This window comes from Furipterus horrens, unplaced genomic scaffold, assembly GCF_987537825.1.
Source record: "Furipterus horrens unplaced genomic scaffold, mFurHor1.1.pri manual_scaffold_2, whole genome shotgun sequence".
In the NCBI taxonomy this organism is placed as follows: Eukaryota; Metazoa; Chordata; class Mammalia; order Chiroptera; family Furipteridae; genus Furipterus; species Furipterus horrens.
In genome coordinates, this window is record NW_028327172.1 from 203927230 (window position 1) to 203941141 (window position 13912).

The following is a 13912-nucleotide window of genomic DNA, read 5'->3' on the forward strand; positions in this document are numbered from 1 at the left end:
ATCAGTAGTGCATTAATATCATCCATGCATGTAAATAAATAGAAATGCATTCTCTATGTATCCTTGCACTTCCCTGATTAGAATGGTTAATTGAAATCAAGAATTCAATTAGTACAAAGCAAATATTAAATGGTAAAATTAGCTTTGAGGGACCCAGCTGAATGGATTTTATGCCATGACCTCCACATAGATACAAAATGGGAGGACAGGAAAAAGAGTGGCAATTTCACAGTGGAATAGCACTGCCCTGGTACAGTGATGAAGGATGTTACAACGAAGCCTCACATTAGGATCATTCTCAGAGCCTGGTGAGAGTAAGGGGAGGATGGGCCCCTTCTGTCTGTTCATTGTTTTATGGCTCCATTTAAGGTACTATGTATATTCATTTCCTCCTCCTCCTGTTCCTCCTCTTCTTTGTCTACATTTTCCTCCTTCCTCTTCCTTCTCTTCTTCTTCCTCTACCTCTTCCTTTCCCCAAATGGGAGCCAAAGTATAATGTTTTCAGCCAATCATAGGGAAGTAGGTCTCAGTGGTTTCAGAGAATTGCTAGCTCTCTCTTAGTTACCATCATCTCAAAAGCATCTGTGTCTCCTCCAATAAATCAGCCTTCGGTGTGTTTGATGCCTTTCTGAGCACCAACTTGGTGAATTTAGTTCTGTACCAGGTCTTCTAGGACGTGCCCCTCACTCGCTCCAAGAATCCACTTTCCCATTAGGGAAGCAAGATGAACATACGTCAGGTGGTGAGAGGAAAGCAGAAGGTGGTACATGATTAAGTGCTGAGGCATAAAGGCATAGGTGTGTGAGGTGTCAGTGAGTGCTAGACCTGGAAGGACCATTGAGAGCAAAACGTTCAAGGATGGTGAATACTTGGTGTATAAGGCACAACAGCCATTCCCACGACAGTGGCAGACATTGCGCATCAGTCACATTGCTCTTCCTTCATGATCTCACCTGTGGCCCTCGGAGCAGTCTTCCATCTTGGCTTTCCAGGAAGCTACCTCCGGGTCAGAGTGGACACTTGAGAGAAAACATTTTCCTCTTTCCTGATCTATTTTGATTCCCTTGTTTTAGGTGGAGAAGTTATCTTAAGGCAGCCTGGAAGGTTAGATGACACCTGAGGCCACAGTGCCTGGTATGAGAACCCAGGAGTTCAGGTCTTCTTTTCAGTGGCTCACCTGTCCTTGGGAACTGCAATCCAGAGAAGAGACGATAGGGTAGATCAGACCAGCTGGGAAACAGTTCACAAAGGGGGTTGCATTGGAGAAGAGGAAGTCAGAAGCAAGAATAATCTCTTCTGAGACACTGAAGGACAATGGAGAAGAAGCCAACCACTCCTTCCTGCAAGACAGAAGTATTGCTGGGCTTTGAACATGCTATGATTTTTCTTTGACTCTCTTCTCCCTCCCTCCTCACTCTCTCAGCCAACAGTATCTAGCTCTTGATGCTGTTTGATAGAGTTGGGGCAAACTTGTGATCTTGCTGGAAAGTAGACAGGCTGGACAAATGTCAGAGCCTGTGGAGAAATCATCTGGCTAGCAAAGCACATTCCATACTGTTGAACTGTCCCTGAGCTATTGTGCCAGAGGTGGGCTGGCCCACTTGGCCACACCCCTCCAGAAGGAATGACCTTCTGCCCACCCGTCCCAGCCCAGACCTGTCATCCTCCTCCCAGCCCTTTGTTGGCCTCTGCATGGACAATGGTGCTTGGGGAGCTCTGAAAGGAGGTGTCCTGGATATGCTTCTGCTCTGAAAAGAAACCCTAAACGCCAGAACAAATCAGGTGCGCGCAGAGCCTGGCTCTGTGAGCTTTTCATTTTAATTCTCTCTTCTCCACTTTAAGTATCAGCCTGGGGAGGAAAATGTGCATATTGAAAGTTCTTGGTACGTTTCAGATAAGATGAGGGATGTTATGTTAGAAGGAGTCAGGAGGGCTTCCAGAAGCCCAAACACATTGAATGGATGGAAGGGCCGGGGTGACCTTCTACGTTAGTTGAGGTTTGACTCTAGTTTGTGGGCCACCCTTGCCCTGCTCCTCATCCTCCAGTTCAACAACCCAAAATGAAACTATGAAACAGCAGACCATCGGATTAGAACTCAATTTAGCCAATGTAGGTGGAATCTAGACTGAGTTAGAAACAACAGAATTGGGATCCTTCTAAGAAAGACCTTTGAATCCTTCAAATATTTTGCAAGAATGACCAAATCTTGGCATTTGCCTCAAAATTGGGAAACGATCTGCCCAGGCAGGCATTGGGGGAGGTATTTATCTTCTCCTCAAGCCCCACCTTGATTGGACATGAATGAGCAGTGGCTTCTGTTCCCTTCTCTACATGCTTGTTTCTCAGAGTCTGGGCGAGGCTTCATGTTGCTCCAGCTTTATGGATGAATGACGCCTTGTGGTTTGAGAGGGCCACAGACTTCCACCCTGGAGAATTCCTCATGGCAGGAAGGGCTTGGGATCTCAGCCGGCTGCCAGTTATGCCCATAATTCTGATTCTTTGACCACCAGGGCAGAGGGGACTTGGGAACCTGGTTGTTCACAGAGGGGCAGAGTGTGTCTCTTACTGAGTCCCCTTACGGCCAGAGAGCCGCCAGCCTACATGCTAGAAAAACAATGGATCAAAAGATGCTTTTCTTTCCCCAACCGGAGTACAGTATCTGTTGCCTGTGGCGAGAAACGAGAAGTCCATCCTGAGGCATCTGCTGTGGGGTCATAGTAACCATTAAGCCCTCAAGGTGTTTCCAGATGGTCCCTTTGCAGCTCAGAGGAAAACCTGATTGTGTTGACTTTATTCTGAGAGTCTCTTAACAATATCCCAATGGTTGTCTCTGGGAAGCCTCTCCAGACTGTGGCCCAGAAGATTTACGCATTCTTTCCATATGTGAAGAGTAGCTGTGCTGGTGGCGCACTTCAGGGTCAGCTCCTATCAGATATCCATTCTTCTGGAAAGACCCTCAGAGAGCAGAGAAAGCAGAGAGCTGTGGCTGCTAATGGCACATGCCATCTGCCTGAGGCAGCAGCAAGCACCAGCCGCAAGACATCAGGATTCCCAAGCATGCATCTGCCATTTATTCACACATTTATCAGATGCTTATCAAGCACCTACCATGTACAAACTCTACTACACTCTTAGAAATCAAGTTAATAAGATATGGCCTAATGGGAAGATAGTGTTATAAACAAATTGAGGACTCGGGCGTAGAGTCTAGGTTCACCAAAGGAGTGAAAGTCTTCCCACAAATACTGCACTGTGCTCTGTGAAACCTGAAACTAAGATCAAAGAACGTGCGAGCCTCTGACGCAAGCCCCATTTAATGACTTGGCTTTAGAAAGGGTCTTGCACAAAGTTGGACAGCTAAGGTTGGTGCATAGGCTGGGACATGGCCCCTGGGGGTTGGGGTTTGGCACAGTGGTTCCCACCAAGAGAGTCCCAAGGCCTCATGGTGCAAAGTTTGGGATCCAGTCCCACCTTCTGGACTCCTATAACTGCTGTGGCAGCATCCCTTTATGTCCATGTGTTTTGTGCCTGTGTTCGCAGTGCTCCTGCTTCAGAGCCATACTTCCCCGCTCCTCGTCTCTGTCATTTGCTGTGGCCTTCAGAGTGGAGTTGTGATGGTTTTCCTTTTCTCCTTTTCTCCTTCTCTTTGCCTCATACTTTCTCAGTCCACTTAGGGAGTTCATACAAATAGCTGAGAGGTTTTGACTGGTCTGGGATTGTATGTTTTAAGTGAAAGTTTAGCTGTGGTCATTTGGGGGATCTGATACTACCTGACTTAGGACAGAGTTATTATTCAATCTTAATGACCAAATCAAGTTAAATCATATGTAGTGTATATGACAGTGCTATGGAAGGTGCCCTGTAAAGTAGTGATTTTAATAGGTGACATTTATTGAGTGCTGATTAAATGCCTAATCACTTGTCATGCATCAGTTCATCAAAGCCACTCAGTGAGGTGGATGCTGTTATTTGTCCTCATTTAACAGATGAGGACTCTGTGGCTCAGAGAGGTTCAGTGACTTGCCCAAAGCCACCCAGCTAGGCAGCGATGGAGTCCAGAACACAATCACTATAGTGTGGCTCCAGAGCCTATGCTTCTACGCATGCTGCTGATGTCGTTCCTATTACTGTCTCACCCTGATCAATGCCACTCAGTTTTTGGCTGACATACAAGCTGCCCCTTACTGGTGGCATTTGTGGGTGGCCCTATTTTAAGCAGACTCTCAGGGCTCATAGACAGCTGTTGCCTGTCCTCACATTACAGAAAGGACCTTCTGGCCATTTCCCTTCCACAGTATTACCTACGACTGAAGGGGGTGCCTTGTTCACCAGCCAGTCCTTTGTGTAGGGATGAATGTATTATAGCAGTGACTCCACTGAGGAACTAATATGTCCATTTTCCCCTTTTCCATGACAGGGGGCAAGGACACCATACTGTTCAGTGACCCCGCTCTTCCCGCCATGCAGAGGTCCAGATCGCCTTTGCTGAAGTTGGCTGAGCAGCCTGCTGAGAACAAAGCAAACCCCGGGGACCGTAAGCAAACTTTGATCTCTTCGTCTTTGCTTGGCTGGTGCGTGGGACAGAAGAGGGCTCAGTGGGCATCAGTCCTTCCTCTTCTTGCAGCTTCAGAGGCACAGTTGGGTCATCCCTCATGTTTCTCGGTTACTTCTTTCTTGTTGCTTACATGGGTTCATCTTGTTCGGAGCTTCCAGCAGAAGAATGCAGGCCCCTGCACACTCTGCACGGTGGCACAGAGGGTGAGAGTGTGGGCTCCGTTGGCTGAACACCTTGGGTTCATATTCTAGCCCCATGTCATATTGGCTGTGAGGACTTGGGCTAGTAACTTCAGCCTCAGTTTCTTTACCTATAAGCGATGGTGCCAACCTCAGAAAAATCCTGGCACGTTGCTTGGCACTGGTAAGTGGCTTGGGAATCAGTTGCATGGAGAAAAAAATCTTCTGCTCAACAGGCACACTTTCTGGAGGCAGGGTATTCTGAAGGGAGCCATTTAGGGTACAGATGAGCCATCAGGTGTAAGAGCCAGATCTCTTCCCATGTGGCAGTCTTGTTTCTCCAACTGAACTGTCCTTCACATCTTTCTAAGTTTGGCTTGTCTTCTTCCTCCATCCCCAGTTTGCTTGCCAGCTTCCAAAATGGCCCCACATGACCCCTGCCTCCTGGTATTCATGTCCTTGTGTAGCCCTCTCCTGCACTGTGTCAGGGTTGATCTATATAACTTACAGAACCCAGCAGAAGTGACAGTATGTGACTCCCAAGGCTAGGTCATGAAAGACACGTGGCATATGCTTTGCCCTCTCTGTCTTGGATCATTCACTCTGGAGGAGCCTGGCTGCCATGTCATGAGGATACTCCTTAGGCAGCCCTAATGCATTTGTGTGGTGTGGAGCTGAGGCCTCCGGTCATTGGCCATGTGAGGGGGCCCTCTTGGAGGCAGATTCTCCAGCCCCAGTCAGGCCATCAGATGACAACATTTTGCATGCAACCTCAGGAGAGACCATGAACCAGAACCAGCCAGATAAACTGCTGCCAGGCTCCTGAATCTTAAGCTGTTATGTTTTGAGGTCATTTGTTACACAGCAGTACATGTCTAATACACCCAGGTTCTTTCCTCAAACATCTACATTTTCTCTCCATCTTCTCTTGCTCCGGAGTCATGCCTTCAACCATCACCTCCATGAAAATATTCTCAAAATATTTTCCTCCCACTGGGTCCATCTGCAGTTATAGTCCCACATTTCCCGAAGCTCAAAGTTTTGCACCCAAATACTCTATGGGTTTCTCAAGTATGACATCACCAGCCCTTCCTACTTCCTCCCTTCTTCATCACCCTCTCAGCTACCCAGGCTTGAAACCTTTGAGTCACCATTGACCATTGTCAACTTTCCTTCCCCATCCTCTTCTGGTCTTTAGCCCAGCCCTTTCTTTAGAGTTTCTTATATAATACTTCCACTCCTCCCACTTCTGACTTGGTACAGGCCCACTTTTCCTCCTCGGCAAGGCTTCCTCCCTCGATATCCTGGCTCCCAGACCCTCCTGACTTCATTCCCATCTTCATCCTGCTGCTCTAATGTGAAGCCCCTGGAGCATGGCTTTGCATCTTTGCACCCTGCTCCAAATGCTGCAGTGGCTCCCAGCTGCCTTCCTCTTGAAATCACAGCTCTGCGGCCTGGCCTAGCCTGCCTTTGTAACCTTATGATTCTCTGACATGGAAACTGTGTTTGACCAAAACACAAAATTGCAAACCAACTCAATCAGTCAGTTATTTTTGTGTAACAAACCACCCCAAATGTTAGGCCTTAAAGCAACAATGGTGTATTGTTTATCACAAGCCTTTTGGTCAGATGGGCGGGTCTGCTGACCTGAGCTGGGCTCGACAAACTTCCTCGCACATCTGGACAGCTGTGTGTTAAAGCCTGTGCTAAACACTCATCATAGTTCTGGAATGGTAAGAAGAGAAGCTAGGACAGGTCTGGGATTTCAACAGAGGTTCCCCAGGCACACACAGGGAGAATTCCTGGAGAGACCCCCAACTTGGGTGGGTCACACACTTGCCAGAAGGCAAGGCTGGGTCTTCCCAGCCAGCAGGATATGGCTGTTCACAAGGCTGGTCTGTAACGCAGCATGGCCCACTGTGCAGACTGGAACACGTCTTGGCTGGTGGTCACCCCATGCCAGCATCCAGGATCCATATGCAGAGCGAAGCCCTCTCCCTGCTCTGGGCCTGCTGAGCTCCTGGGGGGCCTGGGCATGGGCCTGCTTCACCGAAATGGAACTTGAGCCTGCCTTGCTTTTCACAAGAGTGACAGAAGTAATGGCCTGATTCAAAATGATACCTTCCTGGATTCCATCATTAGCCCTCATTGTTCCAACCCCGGCCTTCGGCCTTCGGCCGCACACATGGAAACAAGGAAGCGTTTATGTAGCAGCAGTCGGTGTTGGGATGGCCTGCCCTGTCACCAGTGCTCTGATAAATTCCAACTTGAAGCGGCTCACACTAGGGGGGACAAAGCGCATCAGAGACCAGTTAACAAAAGAAGACAAATATCCCCTCTGGGCCAGTAAGAGGGGAGGGGGGAACATTTTTAGGGAGCTAGCAAGCTTTCCTTCAGAGAACTACTGTTTGTTCTTCTTTTTTTTTTCTTTGAGAAAATATGTTTTTCCACACTATTTGTGTCATAGTGCATTTGTATCAGTTGATTGCCCCATCATTATTAATATGTGTATTGTTATTAATAAGTATTAATGGTACTAATTCCATTTGCTAAAACAGCACAGAATAATTACTGTTATTTATAATAATATTTTCCTCCACTGGGTGAGTTCAGAAATCTTTTTTATGAAAATGGCAATGCCATGTGTCTGTTCTCAAAGGGAAAATGAAATTTCCACAGCTTAAGAGTTAATGTTCCAGAATCGCAGAATTAAAGGGCGATTTTGCTCCCACTGCAAGTAACCAGAGGCCCTAGTTTTGGCTCAACAGTCATGGCATTTTTTGGTAACTTCTTTTGGTCTCCTGGTAATTCTTAGGCATAAGACCTGAGTTCCAGGAATTCTGGTATAATTTCAGCAAACCCCATTAAATCTGTGGCCCCTCTAAGTAACTGCCGATGTTAGTAACTCCCCATGTCCTCCTAAGATAGCTTAGCCTGCTGGCCAGGCCTGTGTCCTTCAAGATATCATAGCCTGCCAGCAAGAACTTAGCAACTTTTCTGTTTTAGTGAGCCTCTCTGTTCCCAGGGCCAACTCCCCCAAAGCCATCAACAGAGCCCTTTCCATTCCCTTCCCCCTTTTAAAACCCTTGCTTTTATTGTGTTTGCTGCTGACCCCTTCCTGCCTTCCTGGTCTCAGCCCGCTTGTGCAGCTGGCCAAATACACGTTTTAGACTCATGCCCTGTTCTCCTGTTGTTTCTCCTCTCACTCTTGCTGGACCTAAGAGCAATGACTTGAGTATATTTTTTAGACACCTGTTGGATAAACAAAGAGGGGGAAGTATTTTGGTAAATCTGCTACAGACCCAGAAGCTAGACCTGGAACCTGGCCTCTGTATCTCTCACGTCCCGAGGCTCTGCAAAGCTGGTCTTTACCAGAAAGAAATCCCTGGGAGAACCAAACAGGAGAATTGCAGCCTTGTCCATCCCGCTTTGCAGCTGTGCGTTGGCCCCTAGTGATGACCACAGCTTTGCTCCCCTCCCCACACCCAAAAAGCAAAGTTTAAAGGTTCTCCCTGCTAACCTCAGAGACCTGCCATTTTCAGAAAGATTTGTAGATACATTTGATTGTGAGCAGACCGCCACCTAAAGTAATGGCACAAGGCAAAGCGCTAGCCACCAGAAGTCCCCGGTGTCATTTAGACCACCCTCACTTAAATATAAATGAAGGTAGAGAAGCTTAACCTGACCACAGTAAAAACAGTACCAGTGGTTTAGGGGTCAGGTTGTTGCTGGGAGGGTTAATTAATTTTTCAGGGCCTTCCAAATACACTGTTAAGGGTCCTGGATGGAGTAACGTCATAAGAGTAATTTTCAGAAGTTTATTCATCTCATGCTGGTGAACAATTTCACTGCAGAAAAGACGGTCATTTACTCCTCTTGAATGCAGCTCCTCACTCCATTCTGGAAACGTAGTCATTTTGACTCAGTGTTTCCCATGCTCCCTGTGCAAACACTATAAAAATTTTCACTTGTTTAGTATGAAAGTGATGTGACTGCTTCCCTGAGCTACCCCGGAAGTAGCTAGCTGTTTGTGTGAATTAGAACTCTCTCTCTCTGTCTCTCTGTCTCTCTCTCTGTCTCTGTCTCTCTCTCTCTCTCTCCCCCTCTCCCTCTCCCTCTTTCTCTCTCCAGAAGTGTAATAGTAAGAACTTTTAGGGTAGCATCCTGAATACAACCTGGATCAAGAACCATAAATTCAAGAATTGCTTTATTTATTAATGCCTGGTGTTTAAATATACTAATTTATTCATGAATTAATGCATATGTCCATAGATTCAAACATTTAATAAGCTATTTGTTGAGCCCCTACTGTAGAACATTGGCAAAGTTAAAAAAATTAATCTGGTAAGATTTTATACTTCAGGTGGTTTTTATAAGCTATCTATATATAGGTAATCGTTTAAGGGTAAAAGGAAGTATTATGTTCCCTTGGAGGTCCAGAGACAGCCGTGTGAAGATTAGGTCACTGGGGAAATTACTTCTGGCTGGATTTAATCCAGTAGGCTTCATGGAGGAGGTGGAGGTGGAGCTGATTCTTGAACTTGGCCATCTGGGTACATAAAGGAATGATGGTCCTGGAGGAATCACCCTCCTGAGCAAAGGCACAGAGGGCATGGCTGGAATGTCACTGAGGTTCAGTGTGGCTGGAGTCTCGGGATACAAGGAGAAGAGCTGGGATGTCAGGTAGAAAGGTCATGGATGTTGGGTTATTGAAATTCTTGAAAATCAGGCTAAGAGCTAAGGCCCTGTTCCTGTGGCAGTGGCAGACTCTGAAGGTTTTATAGTCAGGGAAAGGCACGGTCAGATTTGTGCTTTAAACTCATAGTGCTTCTGAAACTGTAACGTGCACCCCAAATGCTTCAGATCTTGTTAAAGTGCAGATTCTGAAACAGTAGGTCCAGGGTAGGGCCCAAGAGCCTGCACGTTGAACAAGCTCCCAGGAGATGCAGCTGCTGGTCCATGGACCTCACTTGGAGTAGCAAAGCTTTAGGGATGGTTGCTCTCCCAACAGGGTAGATTAGAGCAGGAGACTAGAAGCAAAGTAACTGATTAGAAGCTAACAAAATCATCCCAGCTGAGCAGATCCGAATAGTTATTTTTTTAAAACCAAGTCTTGCTTTATTCACTCATTTATACACTATGAATTTTATTGTCAGCACAAGTAATGGGCTCATTTTCAGGTACAATACTTACTGAGGTCAATGAGTTCCCGGGAGAGTAATACGTAGCTATCCGTGACTGAGCACACACTTCAGAAAGTACAGTGTGGATTTGGTTGAACTTCTGTCCCTTGGACTTTTTCTATGGATATCAAAAAGGCTAAAGAAAAAGAAAATGGCTTCTTTTGAAGGTGAGAAGCAAATGTGCATGGGAAGGACTGGAGAGGTGAGGGGACAGTGGTCATGGCCTGCCTGGCTGAACTGAGACCCACAGTCACCTTCCCCAGTGATTCCAGCCTGCGGACTTCACAACCACCAGCTCTGTCTGCAACCAACCATCTTCTCTTCCTTCACTGTGCCCCACCCTCTTCATTTTAGTAGCTTCAGTCCAGTCTTATGGTCAGTCTGAACTCACTAATATTTCATTTCTTCTAAAGTTTCTCAGAGGTTGTTTTTCTTTTAGCAGTGTTCCACCATTTGTAAGTTTCTTGAAAATTTAAATACTATTTTAAATAACTAAATGCTCAAAAAAACACATCCAGCTTTTAAATTAAATAAATAGATGCTCAAAATACATCCTATTCTTTTTTAATTGTATGTTTCAATTACAGTAGACATTTAATATTATTTTATGTTAGTTTCAGGCATACTGCATAGGGGTTATGCATTTGGATAATTTATGAAGTGATCCTTTGATATTTCAAGTACCCATCTGATACCATACACAGTGATTACAAGATCATTGACTCTATTCCCTGTGCTGTACTTTACATCCCCATGACTGTTTTGTAACTAACAATCTGTACTTCTAATCCCTTCACCTTTCCGACCCAGTCCCCCAAACCCCCCGCCCCTCTGGCAAGCATCAGTCTGTTCACTGTCTATGACTCTATTTCTGTTTTGTTTGTTTATTTTGTTCTTTAGAATCTGCATATGAATAAAATCATGTGATATTTGTCTTTCTCTGTTTGATTTATTTTGCGTAGGATAATACCCTCTAGGTCCATCCATGCTGTTATAAATGGTATAATTTCATTCTTTTTTAATGGCTAAGTAATATTCCATTGTATATATGTACCTTTTTTTTTTTTTTCATTCAATCTATTCATGGGCACCTGTGTTGCTTCCATGTGTTGGTTGTTGTAAATAACAATTCAATGAACATAGAGAGGCATATATCTTTTTGAATTAGTGTTCTAAGTTTCTTTATACCTAGAAGTGGAACTGGATATATACCCTGAAGTGAAATTGCTGGGTCATAAGACAGCTCCATTTTTAGTTTTTTGAGGAACCTCCATAACGTCTTCCATAGTAGCTGTGCCAATATGCATTCCCACCAGTAGTGCATGAGGATTCCTTTTTTGCAACATTTCACCAACACTTGTTGTTTATTGATTTATTGATGTAGTCATTCTGACAGGTGTGAGGTGATATCTCATTGTGGTTTTAATTTGCATCTCTCTGATGATTTGTGATGTTAAGCATCTTTTCATATGCCTATTGGTTATCTGTGTGTCCTCTTTGGAAAAGTGTCTGCTTAGGTCTTTTGCCTATTTTTTAATTGGAATGTTAGGTTTTTTGGTGTTGAGTTGTATGAGTTCTTTATAAATTTTGGATATTAACTCCTTATTGGAAGTATCATGGGTAAATATCTCCCATTCAGTAGGTGGTCTTTTTGCCTTGGTGATGGTTTCATTTGCCATGCAAAAACTTTGAAGTTTGATGTATTCCATTTGTTTATTTTCTCTTTTATTTTCCTTGCCTGAGGAGATATTAAAATATTGCTAAGAGAAATGTCAGAGAGTTTACTGCCTGTGTTTTCTTTTAGGAATTTTTTGGTTTCAAGTCTTTAATTCATTTTGAGTTTATTCTTATGTATGTTCTAAGAAGATGATCTGGTTTCATTTTATTTTATTTTATTTTTTGCATGTATCTGTCCAATTTTTCTAACACCTTTTATTGAATAGGCTGTCTTTACCACATTGTATGTTCTTGCTTTGGTTTATTTCTATATTCTATTCCATTTACCTATGTGTCTGTTTTATGCCATTACCATGCTATTTTGATTATTGTGGCCTTGTAGTATATTTTTATTTCAGGTAGTATGATACCTCCAATTTTGTTCTTCTTTTTCAAGATTGCTGTGACTATTCAGAATCTTTTGTGGTTTCATATAAATTTTTGGATTACTTGTTCTAGTTCTAGAAAAAGATGTCATTGGTATTGCATTGAATCTATAGATTGCTTTGGGTAGTATGGACACTCTAAAGATGTTAATTCTTTCTATTCTTGAACACAGTATATGATTCCATTTATTTGTATCTTCTTTATTTTCTTTCTTCAATGTCTTATGATTTCCCAAGTATAGGTCTTTTACTTTTTTGGTTAAATTTATTCCCAGGTAGTTTATTTTTATGCAATTGTAAATGGGATTGCTTTCTTAGTTTCCCTTTCTGATAGTTTATTATTGGAGTATAAAAATGCAACCAATTTCTGAATATTTATTTTATATCCTGCTGCTTTACAAATTCATTTTTCAGTTCTAGTAGTTTTTTGGTGAAATTTTTAGGATTCTCTATATACAGTATCACAGGTGCCATTTGCAAATAATGAGGTTTTACTTCTTCCTTTACAATTTGGATGCCTTTTATTTCTTCTTATCTGATTGCTGTGGCTAGGACTTCCAACACTTTGTTGAATAAGAATGGTGAAAGTGGACATCCCTATCTTGATCCTGATCTTAAGGAAAATGTTTTTAGTTTTTTTCTGTTGACTATGATGTTAGCTGTGGATTTGTCATATATGGCCTTTAGTATGTTCAGATATGTTCCCTCTATTCCCACTTTGCTGCGAGGTTTTATCATAAATGGATGCTAGATTTTGTCAAATGCTTTTTATTTTTGTATTTTGTTGATATGATTATATGATTTTTACCTTTCATTTTGCCGATGTGGTGTATCACATTAATTGATATGCAGATATTGAACCAACCTTGCATTTCAGGAATAAATCCCACCTGATTATGGTGTATGATCTTTTTAAATGTATTGCTGAGTTCTGTTCGCTAATAATTTGTTGAGGATTTTTGCATCTATGTTCACCAGGGATATTGGTCTATAATTTTTTTTCTTTGTAGAACCTCTATCTGGTTTTGGAATAAGGATAATGCTGGCCTCATAAGTAAGCATAGGAGTCTTTCCTCCTCTTGGATTTTTTTTGACTAGTTTGAGAAGGATAGGTGTTAATTCTTCTTCGAATGTTCAGTAATATTTATCTGTGAAGTCATCTGTCCAGGACTTTTATCTTTGGTTGTTTTTTGGATTATTCCTTCAATTTTGTTGGTTGTAATTGGTCTCTTCAGATTTTCTGTCTCTTATTGATTCAGTCTTAAGAAGATTGTATGTTTTTAGCAATTTATCCATTTCTTCCAGACTGTCTAATTCATTGGCATATAATTGTTAATATAGTATTTTCTTATAATGTTTTATATTCCTGTGGTGTCAGTTCTCACTTCTCTTTCATTTATGATTTTAGTTCTTTGGGTCCTTTCTGTTTTTTTTCTTGATGAGTCTGGTTAAAATTTATCAATCTTGTTTATCTTTTCAAAGAACTAGCTTCTGGTTTCATTGATTTTTTAAATATTGTTGTAGTAGACTCTGTTTTAACAGGTCCGGTTCTTAAGAAACACTTTTATGCATTGTATTAAAATTAAAGTGGACCATACCTATAATATTAGTACATGTTGCAGAAATTTTAAGTTGCATTTTAATTCAAATGTTTTAGATTATGTCATTTTTAGGTTATATCTACGTAGATTGATGCATGTTTAAATATGCAATCTTTTAAAATTATGTAAATAATCCTCAAAAATTCATATAATTCTTATAAACAGTCAGCATATACCCATCACCTGCCAATACAGACACAAACCAGACATACAGCATGACTTCAGTATTTAAAGTAAAAAGACCAGACAAAACTTATCCTTGGCATCTGAAGTAGGATAGTGGTCACCCTT

At 42.8% G+C, this 13912-nt stretch overlaps 1 protein-coding gene across 2 annotated transcripts in view; it reads left to right on the top strand.

Annotated features, from left to right (window-relative positions):
* Window positions 1–13912, top strand: part of CCDC149 (coiled-coil domain containing 149) — a 99479-nt gene that overhangs the window by 82699 nt on the left and 2868 nt on the right. For both annotated transcript variants that reach the window (XM_090267015.1, XM_090267014.1), the window contains one exon: window positions 4419–4535. In XM_090267015.1, the coding sequence (XP_090123141.1) occupies window positions 4419–4535 (117 nt within the window). The remainder of the gene's footprint in view (window positions 1–4418; window positions 4536–13912) is intronic.